The sequence below is a fragment of the Brachyhypopomus gauderio genome, chromosome 1, assembly GCF_052324685.1.
Source record: "Brachyhypopomus gauderio isolate BG-103 chromosome 1, BGAUD_0.2, whole genome shotgun sequence".
Lineage (NCBI taxonomy): Eukaryota > Metazoa > Chordata > Actinopteri > Gymnotiformes > Hypopomidae > Brachyhypopomus > Brachyhypopomus gauderio.
Window position 1 is genome coordinate 51,728,137 of NC_135211.1, and position 20,854 is coordinate 51,748,990.

General features: G+C 43.5%; 1 protein-coding gene across 1 annotated transcript; it reads left to right on the forward strand.

Annotated features, from left to right (window-relative positions):
• Nucleotides 1–10,597: 10,597 nt before the first annotated feature.
• On the forward strand, nucleotides 10,598–20,854 carry exoc1l (exocyst complex component 1 like). Its single transcript, XM_077018505.1, has 4 exons — nucleotides 10,598–10,746; nucleotides 18,378–18,498; nucleotides 19,226–19,389; nucleotides 19,801–20,854. Exons 2-4 carry the CDS (start codon nucleotides 18,378–18,380, stop codon nucleotides 20,062–20,064), a joined length of 549 nt encoding a protein of 182 aa, XP_076874620.1. The 5' UTR covers nucleotides 10,598–10,746; the 3' UTR covers nucleotides 20,065–20,854.

Here is a 20,854-nt window from a genome sequence, read left to right on the forward strand (position 1 = left end):
TAATGAGGTTACATTTGACTTAAGAGTATTGCATAAATAAATATAATGGTCCTAAACCTGAAAATATGAATTCATCCTTTCAAAATATTTTTATATTTCATATGAAACCACACCTTTACTGAAAGAGATTAATTATATTGATGCTTGAAATACATGTGTGTGACGCCGAAGGCATCGGGACAGAGGCAGCCGGAGACGCAGGTGGAATGAACGGCGGTTTATTCTCCATGATACAACAACCAAAAGAAAGCCAAGCAAACAAAATGACTCAGGATGAGCAAAAGGCAGTAAGACTCTTTAGGCAGCGCTTGACGGTCAGTACGGCTCGTAATGGGAATGTGCAGCACCGGACTGGATGACCTGCGGGCTTAAAAAGAGCAATGTAATTGTGAACAGGTGTTAGTATTCGGGTGAATGTGATGGTGGGAGTGGTTTTGTGCTCGGGGGTGTGTGCTGGGATCGGCTGCTGGCCGGGACATGCGCCCTCCTGTGGCGACCCGGCCCCCTCACTGTGACAATGTGCTCAAGTGATCCATCTACTTCACAAAAATAGTGAAACATGTAATATATATAGTAGTACAGAAGTATAAAGAAATGTGTACAAAAAATGTACAAATCATATTTTTATGATCACTTATTGCATAAAGGTGTGGTCTGAGATAAAATGTGACTGATCAATGATTTTTTTATTACATGTCGAGCTTCATGGAGTATCAAAATGTCAAACTTAATGTGTGCAACTGGAAAAAAATTACAGCAACTATAAAAATCAGACAAACAAACAAAAACTGTACAGACCCGTGACCAGCATAGCCAAAACATATCCATTCATCTATATTATTCTATACTATACTTTCACACTCAGCAATCTACAAAGCAAACATTTAGGCAAAAGTCAAAAAAGAAATCATAAAAAAATAATAAATAATAATTTTATGAAGAATAAATGACATGAATTTTGCACAGAAGCAGCTTCTAGCTAGCCAGCTAGTTAGCTAGTTACTAGAACACATCGTGAACCTATCTGTGTATGTCTGCTATTATAGTGAGCGATATTGTGAAATAACATTCATTTAGCCATCAATCTTTTATACTTCTTCATCAAACCTTTCAGGATTTCAACCCACCTTCATCACTGCTATGTAGATCACTACACACTAGCTAGCTAGTAGGAGATGTCGCTGTAGGAGGTTTGGAGGTTGTTTACACCTTGTTCGCTGGCTACAGAATAAGGATAGAAAGCTATCGATAGACTTTTATTTTGTAATCGGACTATACTGTTTTGCATTGTGGGATATCTGCAGCGGGAAGAGAATTCCATTGCTGCAGGTAGGTGGGATAATCGTGGGTCTGAGATAAGTTATTAAAATCCATATTTGAACTATTTTGTGTGTCTTAGATTCAACATCAATTTAACATAATATGTAAGGTGATCTATAAATCGCATTTATGTGATGTTTTCTCGTTTTGTATTTTTTATTTTTTTGGCCTTAATGTATTCTTATTGTAAAGTCCAAATTATAGTGCGGCATTTGTTTTGTTTAGGCGGACTCCACATTTAATCCCAATTTCAATGTCATTTTATCAACCCATGTGCAGGTAATTGATTATGTTTGTATTTTCTGTTGTTTGCATTTATTTTCTATGTACACCTTGTGATTCTGCTAGCATGTGCGATCTAGAGCGTGACTAGCCTGGAACGTTATGGCTGCATTCCACGTGAAGTACCGGTGGTGGCCACTGGGTGTACTTTTCGTTCATATATATATATATATATATATATATATAGATGAAGAAATGTTTTGTGCAAGAGGCAGCGGGAAGAGAATTCCATTGCTGCAGGCGGACTCCACATTTAATCCCACTTTCAATGTCATTTTATCAACCGATGTGCAGGGAATAAATGGCTTCACCCAATTGAGCGTCCTCATCCTTTCCAACACAACAACGCAGAGCAGTAACATATGCATGTTATAATGTTTTATTTGTTATGTTATGCAGACCAGATTCAAGTACCATAAGAAACTATGCAAGAATCATCTTATTTTATTTTGGTTTATCTTTACTGCTTTAACCTTAAACTTTACAAAATTTTGTACGATATAGTATCTGTTGATTAATAACTGCATTGTACTGCATCATACCCCAATGTAGTATGAAAGATGTCCTGTTACATAAATGGTAATAAACATTCATATTTACTGTAAAGGTATGTTTCTTTCTCAGTAGAAAGCACCTTCTTGTGTTCAGCAATGAGCGGAGGGTCACGGAGGATCACCTGAAACTAATCTTCAATTGAGTGTAACACTGCAGAGAAGTGTGTGGCAGGGAGTTCCCGGAACAATTGAGGAACAAACAACTCTCTTGTAAACAGGAGGAGTTTATTCACACAGGCAGGCTGTATCTCAAATGTTCAAAGATGAGAGGGCGCTCCTCTCATTTATACATACACAGACCATCCCTTTGCACGCAAGCAGCAGGGTGGGCTCAATATTGCTATTCTAACATAGGTAATAAATCTACCCTATATGGAAATAACACCTTCTTCTCACAAGCAAGCATATTGTGCAGACTGAGCATAATTCTTCTGCATGTCGCATAGTGGACAGGAAGCACAATACCTGAGAGGAAATGATAAGCCTGCTTTGACATATTAAGACCTTTCACATACAGGGAGAAGGGACCTTTCACATACAATGTGACAGGGGGGTAAAATAAGGTGACAAGGGTCACAGAGAACACAAGAAAGGACACAATGTTCACAAGGTCTTGAGTTAATTATGAGTATAAAAAGACATAATATTCCTTCATTTACAAAGTAATTTTAGAAATATGATAAAAGCATGTTATGATGAATTAAAATGCACTCTGGTGTGAACGGTTACCTCCGCTCTTTTTCATAATTACAGTAATAACAGTGATTCATGTAGTACTTGTGGATTAGATTGAAGGTATTTAATACTGTAATGCAATCAAACCAGTTAGTCACATTTTAACAGGTTTATTGTACAAAGGGCAGTGCGGAGGGAGCAAGAGGTGAGAGCTTTGGTTTAAAGTCTTTGTTCTCCATTAAGACAAACCAAAAGCAAAAAGCTGACGATGCAGCAGAGTGACGATAAGTCACTGGTAGTGAGCTAAAGCAGAGGACACAGACAACTGGCATCGGTTCTGTAACGCGTTGCCGCCGATCACGGCGGTGACGCGTTGGTTTAAACGTGGTGAGAACCCAAACGCTAACCAAAAAATAAAACGGCAAAAAGACAGCCAACTGAAACCTCCGCAGATGCGGGAAAAAACGAAAATAAAACTCAAGGGAAACAACAGAAGGATAACACGGAGGAACTCGACGTGTACAGGTAAGTAAACAAACAAAAAACACGCAGAAAGAAATACAACGCGTCTAATAAGGGAAAAACAGGAAAACGAAAAACACACGGAGAAACCTCAACGTGTCAGAAGGAGAGGAGAAAAATATACAAAACAAAAGACGAAGCTTTGGTACAAGACCAGCGGCTTCTTACCAGGTTACCTGTCAGACTGTCAACCAGAACACTGGAGGACAACCGACGAAGAAACAGAGGGAGAAGACAAAAAAGAAACAAAACCAACCTGAGAACACTCAGGGGGAAAACGAGAGAAAGAGAGCAACGAGATCGTAGTGAGAAGAAGAGAGAACTTGGCTTAGGCTGTGAGAGTGCGTGACTACAGACAACTTCAGCAATGCGTTGCTGAAGTCGCCTGCTTTAAATAGGCAGCCCAACAGGTGTAATCTATCGGGCTCGATTACCCCTGGTACCAGCTCGCGGGCTCCGCCTAGTGGCGGCAGGAGGCACGTGCCTGGGTCCAACCCTGACAGAACCCCCCCCTCTAGGCCCGAGACCCCGCGGGCCCAGGGCAACAGCCCTGTCGCGGTAGAAGGCCGCGATCAGGGAAGGATCCAGGATGCGTGCCCTGGGAACCCAAGACCGCTCCTCAGGACCGTAACCCTCCCAGTCCACCAGGAATTGATCCCGCCCCCGGACCCGACGGACGTCCAAAAGACGCCGCACCGTGTAAACAGGACCACCACCAACCATACGCGGCGCAGGAGGAGCCGGGGCGGGAGAAGAACCACATAAGTAAGGCCGGAGATGGGACACGTGAAACACCGGGTGGACACGCATGGACGGAGGGAGAACCAAACGGTAGGTGACCGGGTTGATGCGACGGTCGACTTTGAACGGGCCCAGGAAGCGAGGAGCCAGCTTCTTGGTGCCGCCCCGCACCGGTAAGTTACCCGCCGCCAACCACACCCGCTGACCAGGACGGAAGGACAGCGCAGGGAGACGATGCTTGTCGGCGCTGCGGCAATAGGCGGAGGAGACCTTCAACAGGGCCGAGCGAGCACGCGACCAAGCCTTGCGACAGCGCCGAAACTGAGCCACAGCAGAAGGCACAGCTACGGCCTGCTCGTGATCAGCGAACAGGGGAGGCGCATACCCAAACAAACATTCAAAGGGCGACATACCCAGAGCGGAATGCCATAGCGTGTTGTGGGCGTACTCGGCCCACAACAGGTGGTCGGCCCAGGACGCGGGGTTAGAGGACGCCAGGCACCTGAGCGTCTGCTCCAGGTCCTGGTTGACTCGCTCGGTCTGACCGTTAGACTGGGGGTGGAAACCCGATGAGAGGCTGGCGGAGGCACCGAGGAGGGTCAAAAAGGCCTTCCAGAAGCTGCTGGCGAACTGAGGTCCTCTGTCGGACACCACGTCCTGAGGAAATCCGTAGTTACGGACTACATGAACCAGTAATAGAGACGCAGTTTCTCGGGCGGAGGGTAGCTTAGGCAGGCCGATGAATTTGCTGTACTTAGAGAACCTGTCTACAATCACGAGAATGGTGGTCAGCCCTTTGGAGGATGGAAGACCGGTGATGAAGTCTAGGGAGATATGGGACCATGGTCTGGAGGGAATAGGCAAAGGGCGCAACAGCCCCCTGGGCTTGTTACGAGGGGCCTTACTCCTGGTGCACACCTCGCAGGAAGCCACGAAGTCACGGATCTCCTGATCCATCGCAGGCCACCAAAACCTCCTTTTTATGAGCTCGGCGGTCCGCCTAGCACCGGGGTGCGCCGCATACCGTTCGGTGTGTCCCCATAAGAGGACCTTACGCCGGACGGTCGAGGGCACGTAGAGACAGCCAGGAGGAACACCGCTAGGGCCGGGTTCGTTAGCGAGTTCATCCTGTACTGCTTTCTCAATACCCCACCGGATAGGTGCGACAACGACTCCCGGGGGAAGCACGGTCTCAGGGGGACTGTCGACGAGAGGTGGCTCCCACTGTCGGGACAAAGCGTCAGGCTTGGTGTTTTTTGAGCCAGGACGATACGACAGAGTGAAGTCGAAACGACTGAAAAACAGGGCCCATCTGGCCTGTCTGGCATTGAGGCGCTTGGCCTGCTGGAGATAGGTCAGGTTTTTGTGGTCCGACCAGACCAGGAAAGGATGGCGAGCCCCCTCCAGCCAGTGTCGCCACTCCTCTAAGGCCATCTTAACGGCCAGGAGTTCTTTGTCCCCTACGTCGTACCGTCTTTCCGTGGGGGTGAACCGGTGTGAAAAGTAAGCACAGGGATGCAGCTTAGGAGGAACCCCGACCCGCTGCGAGAGAACAGCCCCAACACCCAGATCAGAAGCGTCAGTCTCAACAACGAAGGGAAGCTCAGGGTCAGGAACCCGCAGTACAGGAGCACTAGTAAAAAGGCCCTTAAGGGTCTCGAATGCTTTCTGGGCTTCTGGAGTCCATGTGAACTTCCCCAGTTTTTTGCTAGTGAGAGCAGAGAGCGGAGCCGCGAGGGAGCCAAAATTTCTAATAAAGCGCCTGTAGAAATTGGCAAACCCCAGGAAGCGTTGGACCAAACGCACGGACGTGGGCACGGGCCATTGAGACACAGCTTTAATCTTGGCGGGTTCCATTGCCAGTTTACCGTTGACAATGATGAACCCCAAGAAGGCTACTTCGGCAACGTGGAACAGGGACTTCTCTAATTTTACATAGAGGTGATTCTCGAGTAGCAATTGGAGCACGCGGCGTACGTGTTGCTGATGCTCTTGGACGGTACGGCTATATATTAAAATGTCGTCTAGGTAGACGTAGGCGTAGTTATCCAAAGCCTCCCTAAGGACGCCGTTAACAAACCGCTGAAAAGCGGCGGGTGCGTTCATGAGACCAAACGGCATGACTAAGTACTCGTAATGCCCGGAGGGCGTGTTGAAGGCGGTTTTCCACTCGTCGCCCTCCCTGACACGCAACAGGTTGTACGCACTTCTCAGATCTAGCTTAGTGAAGACCGTCGCCCGTTGAAGGGCCTCGAAGGCAGAGGACATGAGAGGCAAGGGGTGGCGGTCTTTGATAGTGATCTTGTTAAGCCCCCTGTAATCGATGCAAGGGCGGAGACCCCCATCTTTTTTCCCCACAAAGAAAAATCCAGCCCCGGCGGGAGAGGTAGAGGGACGAATAGTACCAGCCGCGAGCGCCTCCTGTATGTAGGTCTCCATAGCCTTGCGTTCAGGCAAAGCTAGGGAAAACAAACGCCCCCTAGGGGGAGTAGTACCGGGCAGGAGGTTGATAGCGATATCGCAGGCTCTATGCGGGGGTAGGAAGCCTGCTTTGCGTTTGCTAAAAACGTCTTTGAGGTCGTGGTAGACAGCAGGAACCTTTTCTATGAACGCTATCTTTTCTTGGCTCTCCCCGGTTTTGCTGCGGTGGGGCGCCAAGCACGACTGTTCACAGACCTTACTCCAACGGTTAATGGACAGATTAAGCCAATCTACGTCGGGGTTGTGGCGTTGGAGCCAGGGAAACCCTAGGATCAGCTGTAGTTTGGGTGCAGCGATGACATAGGGGGTGAGTGTTTCGTGGTGGTTCCCTATAGAAATGTTCAGAGGAACGGTTTGGTGGGTTATGTCCCCGGAAGTGAGCAGCCTACCGTCCACAGCGGACACAGAGATGGGCTTTTCTAGAGGAACCAGAGGTATGGAGAGTGAGGCTACGAGAGCGGTGTCTATGAAATTACCAGAGGCCCCTGAGTCAACGAGAGCCAGGACCCGATGTTCCTCAGAACCTCTCCATGACACCACTACATGAGGCATCAGTCCACATGCGGGGAAATAAGTGCCATGACCCGTCGGTGCAACCCCGTTCACCGCCGGGTCTGCCCTTTTCCCTGTAACTCAGGACACTCGGCGATACGGTGGTTAGCCCTGCCGCAATAAAGACACTTGCCCTCTCGTATGCGGCTTTGTCTTTCCTGACGTGAGAGACGAGTGTGCCCTAATTGCATGGGCTGTTCTGATGACGCGCCCTCCTCGTGTGTGGTCTTACGCACAGGGGATACTGCCTTAACACTGGGCGAAGTGAACAAACGGCGGTGTTGTTTACGGTCCCTCAACCGATTATCTATTCTAATGGTGAGGTCTATAGCGTCGTCCAGACCGCTAGGAGGCTCCCTGAGGGACAGTTCGTCCTTGATCTCTTCGCTCAAGCCTTCTATGTAAACGGCCCCCAGCGCCTCCGAACCCCAATCACTTTCTGCCGCCAGTGTGCGGAAGTCCAGAGAGTATTCCGCCACGGTAGATCTGCCCTGTCGCAAACGTAACAGCCTAGAAGCGACCATACCCCCTGAAGCAGGATGAAAAAACGCCTGCCGCATAGCCCGAGAAAACCGTTCGTATGAGGAACAGAGCTCCGGCTGGTTCTCCCATACCGGTGTAGCCCACCGTAATGCTTTCCCCGAGAGTAACGCCATAACATAAGCCACTTTAGCACGTTCGGTGGGAAAACGGGACGGTTGTTGTTCAAAGATAAGAGAACACTGTAACATAAACCCCCTACACTCGTTGGGATCCCCGTTATAACGCGCCGGAGCGGGCAATGCGGGCTCAGCACGAGAGTCAGCAGGCAGCCCAACAGCCCCGGGGGAAACCAGAGGGCTGGGAGCCGCAGCAGGCGGATCAGGCTTTTGGACAGCGAGAGCGATAGCCTGGAGCTGAGTGTGAATTTCCTGCAACGCCTGCTCATGCCTGCCAATAGTCTGCCCTTGTATGGCAAGGGCGTTTCGCATGTCGTCGGCGTCAGGGTTAGCTGGGTCCATAATACGCTGAAGTTGTTCTGTAACGCGTTGCCGCCGATCACGGCGGTGACGCGTTGGTTTAAACGTGGTGAGAACCCAAACGCTAACCAAAAAATAAAACGGCAAAAAGACAGCCAACTGAAACCTCCGCAGATGCGGGAAAAAACGAAAATAAAACTCAAGGGAAACAACAGAAGGATAACACGGAGGAACTCGACGTGTACAGGTAAGTAAACAAACAAAAAACACGCGGAAAGAAATACAACGCGTCTAATAAGGGAAAAACAGGAAAACGAAAAACACACGGAGAAACCTCAACGTGTCAGAAGGAGAGGAGAAAAATATACAAAACAAAAGACGAAGCTTTGGTACAAGACCAGCGGCTTCTTACCAGGTTACCTGTCAGACTGTCAACCAGAACACTGGAGGACAACCGACGAAGAAACAGAGGGAGAAGACAAAAAAGAAACAAAACCAACCTGAGAACACTCAGGGGGAAAACGAGAGAAAGAGAGCAACGAGATCGTAGTGAGAAGAAGAGAGAACTTGGCTTAGGCTGTGAGAGTGCGTGACTACAGACAACTTCAGCAATGCGTTGCTGAAGTCGCCTGCTTTAAATAGGCAGCCCAACAGGTGTAATCTATCGGGCTCGATTACCCCTGGTACCAGCTCGCGGGCTCCGCCTAGTGGCGGCAGGAGGCACGTGCCTGGGTCCAACCCTGACAGGTTCTGCCTTGTAGCACCAAAGTCTTCTAAGAAGTAAGAGAATGTATAATTAATGAATGGTTAATTCTGTAATTTTGTTTGAAATATATATACATGAACATAAATTCAGCAGGAAAAAAAATATTAAAAAGTTATAGCTTGCTTCTACGATGGCAGCTTCATCAAAGTCATTGAACATTTAAGTTTGGGTTTTGTTTTTTTTTTTTGTGGAAAGTTTGGTAAAACCAGTCTCACCCTACCTGCCTTATCTATCCTCCATACTGTCTCTAGTGATGCTAGCCACTATATTCTCACACACATACACCATGTGCACACAGTGGTGTAGGAAGTTAGGGAAAGAATGGCTTTCTTTGATCTTTGGAAACAGTGTCAGGAAATATGGACGTGGGCTGGGTTAAGTGGTGGTTCAGCACTGCCCACATGGGAATACTGAGAGAAAGTATGAATTATCTTTACCCCCATTTGTGGTCTGGGGGAAATATTACTCTACATCTTTGAAATGGCCGAAGAATTCTTTCACACTCATCTCATCCCTAGACCACAAGCACAGATTCCATTAGTTCTTTAATTATTTACTATGTGTGCAATAAGCATCTGGGACTGGCGAACATGTTAAGTGCTTGATGTAACAATGTGCTACAATCTACTTCATGAAATGCTTAAATGAATCATTAAATCGATCATTAAAATTACAGTTCAATAGTTAGCGAGTTCTTCCATGTTAGCATTTTTCTGACACTTTCCCAATAAATAAATAAACATATTTTTAATGCTAGATTCTGTTATTTCAGAGTGTCGAATGAAGTGAAGTGTTGTAAAAAGATGTAATGTAAAAAGACATTTACTTGCAATGTGAAGTGAACTTTGTTTTATCTGAAGGCTATGTAGAGAGACGATACTGTTGACTGGGTGTTTCAGCCAGTAATAATAATGCAGTATCGCTTTCAATATATTTTAAAGACAGATGTGCAGATAAATAGATAAGGTCAATTTGGTCATGTAGCAGCCTGCCCAGGCTGTTAAGTGATGTGTGAGAAAGCTTTTTTATTACTACAAACAACTAGAGACTGTGTTGAGTAGTGTGAGAGTCAGAGGAAGCTTGCAAATATCTCTTAGTTATTAAGAGTTTATACACATGTAAAATTATCAATCAGGCAATGCTGAGGCAACAATGATGCTGACATTTACTTATCTGTGATCCATATAATATTTCTCAAGTGTTTGGAACACTCTAATACTGCCATGATAGGGCAACCTGCCGTTGAAGCCATTTCAAGTACTTCATCTGACAACTGCTGAAGAGAAACTAAGAATCCCATCCATTTAATGCTGTTTGTGATTTTCTTCATTTAATGTTCTGTTTATTTTTTTGTGCATATACTTTAATGAAATCACATTCAGCTGTAAAGTCAGGTCAAGTACATTTGCATCCATGAAGGTGGTAGACTGTCTCTACTGGTGCACCACCAAGGTCATTGGCCAGTCCTCATGTCTTCTTTTCCTTCGTCTCTCTGTCTCTCTCTCTCTCTCTCTGTGTCTCTCTCTCTCTCTGACTGACTCTCTCCCTCCCTCTCTCTCTCTCTCTCCCTCTCCCTCTTTCTCTGTCTGTCTCTCTCTCTCTCTCTCTCTCTCTCTGGCTGACTGGCTCTCTCTCTCTCTCTCTGTCTGACTGACTCTCTCTCTCTCTCTCTCTCTCTCTCTCTCTCTCTCTCTCTCTGCCCTGCCTCTTACCTTCTCATCTGCCTTTGCCAAGTGAAGCACGGACCTGAGCAGATGAAGGTGTCTCGGAGCTCTGATGTCTCGGAGCTCGCCCCATTGACCAAAGTGAACCACCAGAACAGAAAGGTCGCTGCGCACTCAAACTTGCTGGAGTCTGTGGGTGTGTAGGGTGACTTACATCTGCGCATCTCAAGGTATGTCAAAGCAAGTCCGTCTTTATCATCTTCCATTCGCATTGATGCAAAATGTTGAGTCAATAACATAAAATGGTTTCTTAAGAACCATGATGCAACATTTAGCACAATATAGCAGGTGACAGTAATAAGCTACAAGATAAGCTACAAGAGTGCAGGTCAAGGGACACGTATCAACAATAAGATATACAAAACAATAATCAAAAAACAATGCAACCTAGGCAGGAGAAGGATTCACTCTGCAATTGGTCTTCAGTATCAGTTTCTTTGGCATGCTTGAAACTGCACAACAGAGTATCTCACGAGTAAGAACACATAGCTGTTGACATTAATATCAGATCTGGAATAGAGAATGCTAATGTAAATCACAGTGTATGTGTCTGGGACTTTAGGGATAAACATGGAAACTGCAAATGGCAAATAATATATATATATATATATATATATATATATATATATATATATATATATATATTTGGGATGCACCGAAAATTCGGCCACCGAAAATTTTCGGCCGAAATGGCTTAAATTTGCATTTTCGGTTTTCGGCCGAAATACTTTCATCACCGAAACAACACGGCCGAAACAATGTGCTGTGATGACGCAAGCAAAAATCGCCACCTGCACGCGCTTATTTGGATAAAGCTAGCAAAAAAGTTTTCCAGTGATGGCGCCAAGGCAAAGGACATTACACCAAACATTATGGAACTCGCTGCCTTAGACGATCAGCCGTTCTCCGTCGTAGGGATTTCGTAGGCTAATAGAGCACATTGAGCCCCGTTATGTTTTGCCGAGCAGACGACATTTCTCAGAAGCGTGTTTACCTGAGCTGTTTAATGTTGTTGCAACTCACGTCACGTTTTTATGAGAGAATTTATATTTATCTTTCAGGCCAGTCAGTTATAATTCAATTTAACTCGTATAAAATACATATATTTATCCTCTCAGATAAAAACGGTCTGCAAGCGAGTTAAATTTAATTAGTGGTCGGCCGTTGTCAGCGTTATCGGCCCACCACTAATTTTATTTTATAATATGCATTACTGTAATGTCAGTGCTAAATAAATAATTTTGTAGTTGATTTATTCTTTGAATAGCAATGTCTTGATTTTAGTGAGGTTAGCCATAAATCCAATGTTACTAATAATTGGCATAATGTAGGCTATTTCGGTGTTTCGGTTTTCGGCTTTCGGCCTTGGTTTCCTAATTTTCGGTTTTCGGTTTCGGTTAAGAATTTTCATTTCGGTGCATCCCTAATATATATATATATATATATATATATATATATATATATATATATATATATATATATATATATATATGATTTCACAAGAATCATATATGATAATGGGGAAAAACAATTTTGAGGTGCCTGGTGGTTTTATTGTTGTTTTTTTTACAGTTTTTCTCAGTCGATTTGGTATATTTCTCACATCATGGTTTATATTGGCATCACAACAAGTGCATTTCTCAAAACAGTACAAACAGCAAAATACCTGCAAAAGCACATACTTCACTCAAAATTTTTTGTTTTTGCCTCAAAAGCAAATATTTAGGTCAGTCAATTTGTCAGTGCCATCAGAGTATCTAGTCTGTGTGCCATTGACTATGAACAAGGCAGTCAGAATACTTAGTCATATTGTCAAAAATACTTAGTCAAACTGCAAAATTAGAAACTTACTCTACACATTCAAAAGAACCTGAGCACATACAGCCTGTTACGGTGACAGCTCCGGACCCTTCCCTGTGAGCGTGCAGCTACATTGTCTGCGTGTCGTTATGTCTATGTATGTACTTCCGTGGGTGTGGGTTGTCCGTGAGCGTGTTCGTAGTCTCACCTGTGCCTTGTCTCGAGATCATGAGGGTACGTGTTGATCACCTATTTAATGTGCGTTCGCGCAGTGTCTTGTGCTCGTCTTTGTCTAAAGTTTCGTGCCAGTGTGAGTGTCTGTGTGTTGTGCTCACTCTCCGCTCTGAGCTTACACATCTGTTCTGTTCAAATAAACGTTCTGTGTTGCACCATCAATGCTCGTCGTGCCTCCTCCCTCGGGTTGTGACACAGCCTTCTCTTGTTGATGTGTGAAAATGGAACCTCTGCTACTCCTATGAGCTAGTCTTCATGCCTTATATGGTGTAAGAATGCAAAAATACAAAACAAAAAATTTAATAACGTCAGAATTTGTCAGTGTGCAGCATTAGAGCAGAGAGCACATTTCTGAATTAAATACATATTTTCTCTATGAAATGTTGAAAACGACTGAAGACATAGTTGTTCTTCCAATATTCAGCTGCACCCAGCGACCAGCTTCAGCCATTGTAAGACCATGACTTACATGTAAAATATGGTCCACAAATGTTGCCCTTATTTCACTGTTTTGTCCCCTCAGCCTTACACCACACACCCCTCTACACCACAGTATTACCCCTCTACACCACACAGTCTTACTCCTCTACACCACACAGTCTTACTCCTCTACACCACACAGTCTTACTCCTCTACACCACAGTATTACCTCTCTACACCACACAGTCTTACTCCTCTACACCACACAGTCTTAGGCTGGAAACATACTTGCTGTTTGCCCATGCGTTCGCGTAGACAACATTCGCGTACGCGTCGCGTTAACTATTGGAGGACGTGCAAAACCTACGCGCCAAACCGACGCAGGATACGCGAAGCAGCCATGATGCGTACGCGAACGCGTAGTTAACAGCAAGTATATCTTAGCCTTTACTCCTCTTATTGGCTGTTCACCCTATACATGGCCTTGTCTTTCCATTATGAGACTTTGTGATACTGCAGTGTTTAGCGTCTATAAATGTTTGCCAATTACAGTAAAGGTTCATGAGATGCACCTCTGACCTATGGTTGAGACCACTGGGTGATCTAAACCTTCACAAATTCCCTCTCTTACTGTAACTGAATGTTCATGTGCAAACAATTTTATCAAATTAGGATAAATTACTAAAATGACCTAGGCGATGACCTAAAGAGTAAATGTTTTGGAGGGTAAGACAATTCAACAGACAATCCGTACAGCACATTTTGAAAAACATGACTTAATGCAAAAAACAACAGACAGTTGTCCATGTCCATAATGAAAGTGAGCGCTTTTATAAGGATCAGCATTGCCATAATTGTAACAAGAAAAGCTGTATTGCCTGCATGTGCAGAAGTAATAATCAGTGAAGCCAGAAAGTGGATGCTAAAAAGGACAAACTTAAGAAAGGACAAATACACAAGGATGCAACTAAGACAAATGAAAAGTATTCAGCCACAGACATTGATTCAGAATTGGCACTGCATAAAGTAACAGCTGTCCAGGGTGACTCAACAAGGGTCAAAGTAGTAAAGGACACTCTCCCGAGGTCAGCAGTGATGATGATAACGCCAGACGTGGAAGGACGGCCAATGGACATGGAACTTCATACAGGTGCTGCAGCATGTCTGACCTCAGAGGAGTTGTACAGAAACAAATGAGCTCAAACACGTTTGTGTCGTACGACTATCTCTCTCTCTGCAGTCAAGGGAAATTATCCTTCACTTTTCGGGCCGAGAGTGGCTCAGCAAAATAAGGCTTGACTGGAGAGACATTAAACAGAAAGGTCTGTGCATCAGTCTGATGTGGAAACATTGGCTATGCTGCTCAATAGACATGCTAATGTCTTTAGAGAAGACCTTGGTACCTTGGTACTTAATGGCTCTGAAACCACACCACCAGCCTAAATTTCTTCAAGCCCGCATAGTTCCATATGTACTCCGATCTCAAATGGATGCTGAGCTAGTGCGTCTACAAAAGCAAGAAGTGATTTCACCAGTCCAGTTGAGGAAGAGTGGATCTTTGGTACACTTACCTGTAGGTGCCAGTCAGTGAAAAGTCCTACAAATACCTCACAATTAGCACTCATAAAGGCCTGTTTGTTTATAACAGACTACCCTTTGGGATTACATCGTTACCTTTCTTCTTCCAAAGAGTGATGGACCAAGTGCTACAAGGGCTACATTATGTGCAAACGATGTACAGAGTGCAGCAGCTCAGACATCTGTAGGAAACTCGGCCTGATCTTTTTCTTTCTCAGGTCATGGAAATGGTGTCAACTGGATGTTTTCCTATCACAAAAGGCTCTGACAGTACCTGGACATGGAATCTAACCAGAAGGGATGGGCTGACTATCTTACAAGGTTGTTTAATGTGGGGTAACCACGTTGCATCACCTAAACTGTGACTAAGGGTGTTGGAAGAGTTATACACAGGTCACCATGGTGTTGTCAAAACGGCTGTGGTACGAAGTTACGTTTTGGTGGTCTCTCCAGGAAATGCCACCTTACAGATGTATATAAACTATTGTTACATTTCATTGTTGTGTTCTGTCCTGATAAACCTTATAAGATGGTTGTGTCTGAAATACATCAGAGAATTACTATGGTGTAGGGGTGGGCATAGATTTTTTTAATTTTTATCTAGATTAATCTCACGGAAATCTTGAAATTAATCTAGATTAAAATGGCTCATTCAGAATATGCGTGCTACCCAAGTAATGACTAAAAGTTAGTCTTTGAGATAGGGTTTCTAAATACAGAGGGTGCATTAGACCAGGGGTTCATCTCCTGTTTCCAAAATGCATCAATGCATCTGCTTGAGAAAGCTGTTCTACTTTGATACTTGAAGAAAAAAAACATGCTCAATAAAAATGTAGGCTACTCGTGTTCAATGGTTTATTCAGTTAAACATGAAAATAGTACTGTAAGCTTACATACTTTAAGAAGGCATATTCAGTCAAACATGAATTTGTAAGCCTACATACTGTACATTAAAAGGGGTTGATAACATGTTTATTCAGCTAAACATGAGATTTGAAATGTAAGCCAACATTTAGTACATTTAACCTGTTTTCGGCGGCGGTGACTCTTCCCCTGGGCTGCATCAGTGTTTGACCAGCGTCAGCAGCATTAGCAAACGGGTGCTTTGTGTTTAAATGGTACTTCAGACTGGTAGAACTCCTACAATAAACTAATTCCACGTTGCATAAGGTGCAAACAACTTTAGTCTTGTCAATGTCTCCATTAGGAAGCTTCCTAAAAATGAATTTTCCATGAAGCAAACCTGGCGGCTTCATGGCTGCATCCATGTAAGCACACGTGCAATTTGTTGTGGGTGGTAATTCACAGGTTTGAAAACTTGTTCTCGCCCCTACTGTGCAATTTGGTTAGGAATACAGCCGAGCTAAACTATCAAGGTGAAAGTCATCATAGTTCCCAACCCAACTTTAAGAATAGATTAATGGCGATATTTTTTACATCGCCCGATAAGAGTATCAAATTATCGAGCGGCGATAACGGCCCACCACTACTATGGTGACATTAAATAGTAAAAACAAAAAGGTCAAACCAGCTGAATTGAAATGGGACCATTTTCAATGTTGGTACTAGAATTTGTTTAGATGTAATTGGGGAAAAAAGTTCAATAGGGTTGGAAATCTGCAATGTTACAACATTCTTGGATTCTTGGACCCCCCCCCACAAGGCCCCTATATGAGGTGTGATATACATAATCTTTGTGATGAGGCACCAGTATTGCAAGCTTAGTGAGTATTCAGAAACCTCTAGCCACTCTTTTAAGAGGGTTACATCAATGAATTAGTGATTAATTAGGCTTCCCCCCATATTCCCTTGTTACCCTACCATTGCTGGTGTGTGTGTGCATGCGTGCGTGCGGGTGTGTGTGTGTGTGTGTGTGTGTGTGTGTGTGTGTGTGTGCACGCCAAAGTCCTTCAATTCCTTCAGATTCATCAGTTTGTGTTTCTCTTGTTCAGGTATCAGGTGTCAGTCTGGATAGATAGTGCCTGGTTCCTGCACATTGCCTTATCTCTACCTTGGAGTTCTGAGACAGAAGAGCACCTCTGAGTTCATTCATTCCTGATGTGATCGCTTTGCTCTGTCTTAGATATCTGTACCTCTAGGCTACTATTTCTGTGTGCTAATGGATTTGCTGTCTTATTTTAGCCTTTATAAAAGAACTGCTATGTAATTTTAAGGCCCACACTCTGTCACATTAAATCATGTAAGTGTAGAAATAGAACATTAGCAAAGTCCATTGATTCCAGCAGAGGTCAGCAATTGGTAGATTTTAGTTTTACAAACATTTTAATGTTTAATGTAGTTTGCTAATATCGAGTTAGGCTGCTTTTATTTTAAATACATTTTTTATAGCTTCCTGGTTTTAAACTAATTTAAATGTTGTTTTAGAATAAATGGCATGTTAATATTACAGGATGTCTTCAGGTTATAATGGAAGTTCAATCTTCTCATCAGTATAATGTTGACAGCTGCTTTATTTGACTGACAAATCACATGCTGACATATTGTAATGTAGAATATAACAATCTGGTATCAAAGTCATGGTTCAACTGTATAAAATAACAGAATGCACAATGTATTTACATGTTTGAATATTACTTTTGTATAGGTAGATCCTCTCGTAATATCACTGATAAGACACATCTGTCTGAAACAGTGGCGCTCTCTATAACAGCTGCAGCCAGATTAAAGTGGACAGTTTGGGGAATTTTAAAATATGAATATTGTAAATAAAAATAAATATCACCTTGTAAAATAAAAGAAAAAAGATTTACATTCAAAAAGAATTACATCCAAATTAAAATTAAATAAAAAATGAAATGAAATTAAAATATTATATTTTTTATATTTTTATAAACTCTATATAAACATTCGCTACCTTAGTAAATATCAAGTCAGATTGAAATAGATAATGAATACTTATTTTTAGTAATCGCCAAATATTTTTAAGCAGTAACAATCACGTAAGACTCGACTCAGACTCTCATCCAGAGCCTCAAGGCTCGACTCAGACTCTCATCCAGAGACTCAAGACTTAACTTAGATTTGCACCCCAGAGATTCAAGATTGCTTTGTATCTTACAGGTTGCAAACTTGTGACTCCTGTCTGGATTATGCAATTTTGTTTGGGGGCTTGTGGCGAGCTTAGGAAAGCTCGCCTCTTTCCATTTTAAATAAATTGAAACCACTTTAGCCAGATCTCACAGGATTTCCCACAGCACTTTAGCATCAGTCCTTCCTTGTGTAAACAGAACCAATCTAATACAGTGTCTTTTTTTTTCCCAACTGAAACCCAGTTATATGGCGTCAGTTCATTCTCATCTAATGACAGCTGAACACAGGAAAATATCGATTATCTTTTCCCAACAACAATAAATGGCTCAGTCTGTGGGCGTGTGTGTGTCTATGCTTCTAAGAGATGGAGAGGAGGGGCTGTGGTGCATTTGTGTGAATGAATTTCATGCACATAAATTATTCATTTCTAAAACGAATACAGATTGAATCTTTATGGTTGATAGGTCCACAAGAAATTCTGAGTGGTCTCAAAGCAACTGGTCTTTAATTGGTGCTTTTACAAAGGCATTTTAAAGGGAAAATGGAATTTGATAACTAATAATGCTCAGAGAAAGGGAGAGAAGAGGAGAGAAGAAAATGTATTAGAGAAACGCACGGCCAGATAGAGATCAATCATTGCAAGCAGCTGGGAGTCCCATTTCCCGATTGACAAACATCTATTTCATTTCTCCTTTCTTGCGTTTTTGCTCCCTGTGAGATGTCGTCTCTGCTGAGGGAGGAGATGCAGAGAGTTCTGTTCAGGCCAGAGAAACACAGACTGGTGGAGTTCATAGAAATTGAGGAAGAAGCAAGAGGACGACATTTCCTTTGTGTGTCTGGTAAGATGAGCGTACGCTACCAAAAATCTGTTTGTCTTAAACTGGGCATGCTTGCATTCGGGACTTTTACAGGACTGCGACACTAGTGATGATGCAGCTGCACTGCTAGACCTGCTGTCCTGCGTCCTCAACCCACCAAAACAGCATGATAATGACATATAAGAACAGTATCTGCTTGGGTGTTAAAACTTGTTGATATTTTTACTGAAATAGAGATTTTTTATATAACATTTTATATATTATTTATTTTATGCAGCATATTATTTTACAGCAGTTTTTTAAGCATAAATTGCACATCTTGTTTTTTGGGTTTTATATGTGTGTGTGTGTGTGTGGGTGGGTGTGTGTATATATATATATATGTCTGAGCACTATAGTATTTACCCATTAAGGTGCGAAGTGTTACTTTCTTATCAGAGAAAAATGACTGGTAAAATCTGAGTGTACTTTCTTAAAGATTTTAGGAGTAAAATTTAAAAAATTTGAATCTGCATGTAAGAATACACTTTCATTTTGTGGGGGATAAAACACCTTGATCATACAACTTACTTAAAATGACAATTAAATACAAAAAAGAGAAGGAAACCTTTCTACTGCAGTACTTATAACACTAATGACATCATCAGTGCAACTGTTACCTAACACTGCTCATCGCTTATGTGTGTGTGTGTGTGTGTGTGTGTGTGTGTGTGTGTGTGTGTGTGTGTGTGTGCTCGTGCGCATGCAGTTTCTAAGAGCAAAGAGGTCCAGATCTCAGTGGTGCGGTGCCAGAAAGCTCGACATAGCGGTTGTAAGAAATCCCGGCGTATTGGCCTGGAGGACAGTTATGTGAAGACAGAAGTCTGGGCCCTGCAAGAGCTCATGCTTTTGGATGGGAGGGACGCTGACACAGTGAGCAGTCCTTCCCCGTTCACCTCACGAGGCGTTACTTTATTACATCATACTTTATGAAGCATACTTTATTACATCATCTTATTACATCATCACAGTTCTTCCATATGTTGTAGAGGAGAAAACGCTGAACTTCACAGTGGTATTGTTCTCCCACACCAAGCACCTTTCCATTAAATATGCAGGTGTATGCAGATTGTGTGTCTCTGTGATCAATAAATGGAGGCCTTTGTCAACAGTAAACTGTACTTATGACTTATGTATAGTAGGAGATTCCTGTAACTGCTTGGAATGTCCGTTTTGTTGCTGTGTTGGAATGTGCGATAAGCTCTTTATTTATTGCTGACTGCTGTTGTTTTGGGATATACTTCACCAATCACCCACCCTGCCTTAATGTCTCTGCCCCAACAGGACGATCCCTGTTTCGTGATGCACTTCGGCACCGTGCGTCCCGTGACGGCCGTGAGCTGTGCCGCCAAGTACACGATGGCCCGCTGCCTGGTCGCCCTCGGCGACAGACATAAGCACACGGAGCTGCGTCTCCAGAATTTTGACTGGACGTACGTTCAGCCCACGTCCATATACTCGAGCAGAGGCGACTGCATGGTCCTGATGCGAATCTGCTTCTATGCTTTCAACCTAGTATGTCTGTCCTTGTGCCCTGTGACTAGGTAAGGGGAGTTAGACTTTGGGACGGGTCGAATCTGTCCTGATAGGCACATTCCCCACTGTTAAATCTCAAAACTCAGGTACATAATTCATGACATCCCATGTCATGTCACATCCATCTGTTTCATATGTTCACTCAGAGTAGAACTTCACTTTGGTGTAGATTCCCATGCAAACACAGTCTACCAACCTAGACACTCTCACAGCACTGTCGAGATCAGTAAAGTGAATACGCTGACATTTATTATAAGAGACTGATACTATATGTGGTTCTTTAGAATGTCCCAGTTACAGTTCGTATCTAGTACAGAAGTCTCACAGAACCTCTTTAATAATGCACACTAATTCTGCTCATTGGATTGATTATTGAAAAACTGCATTATCAATTACATCACTGGTGACATGTTCAGTGATGTCACTTCCCATGATGTCATTGGCTAGGTGGAGACCTTTGGGCTCCTGAGAATGTGTCTCTGTGTCCCAACACTGTATCTGTATCCCTCTGCAACATTTAAGTGTGATTCTTCTCCAACTATAATAATGTGAAGCAGGAGTGCTATAATGATAAACAACCATGCTGTCGTAGCACTCGAGGATGAAGCTGCCTGTGCCTAAATAAACATCTTCTGCAAACTGAAGCCTAGTTTATATGCTGTACACTCGCTGAATTTACATTTCTGGTGCCATCTATGGAGTGTTGCACCTGTACTGTAGTGTGTTCAGTGCTGTTGAAATAGTGACAAAGTCATATGAAAAACAAGTTGCAGCAGTTTGATCCGTCTCAGTCCTGCACAGA

Bases quoted from the DNA above. Each gene is read 5' to 3' on its own strand.
- exoc1l (XM_077018505.1), top strand. From the start codon at position 18,378: ATGTCGTCTCTGCTGAGGGAGGAGATGCAGAGAGTTCTGTTCAGGCCA. The intron at 18,499-19,225 runs GTAAGATGAGCG...GTGCGCATGCAG, and splicing joins ACATTTCCTTTGTGTGTCTG to TTTCTAAGAGCAAAGAGGTC. The intron at 19,390-19,800 runs GTGAGCAGTCCT...CTGCCCCAACAG, and splicing joins ATGGGAGGGACGCTGACACA to GACGATCCCTGTTTCGTGAT.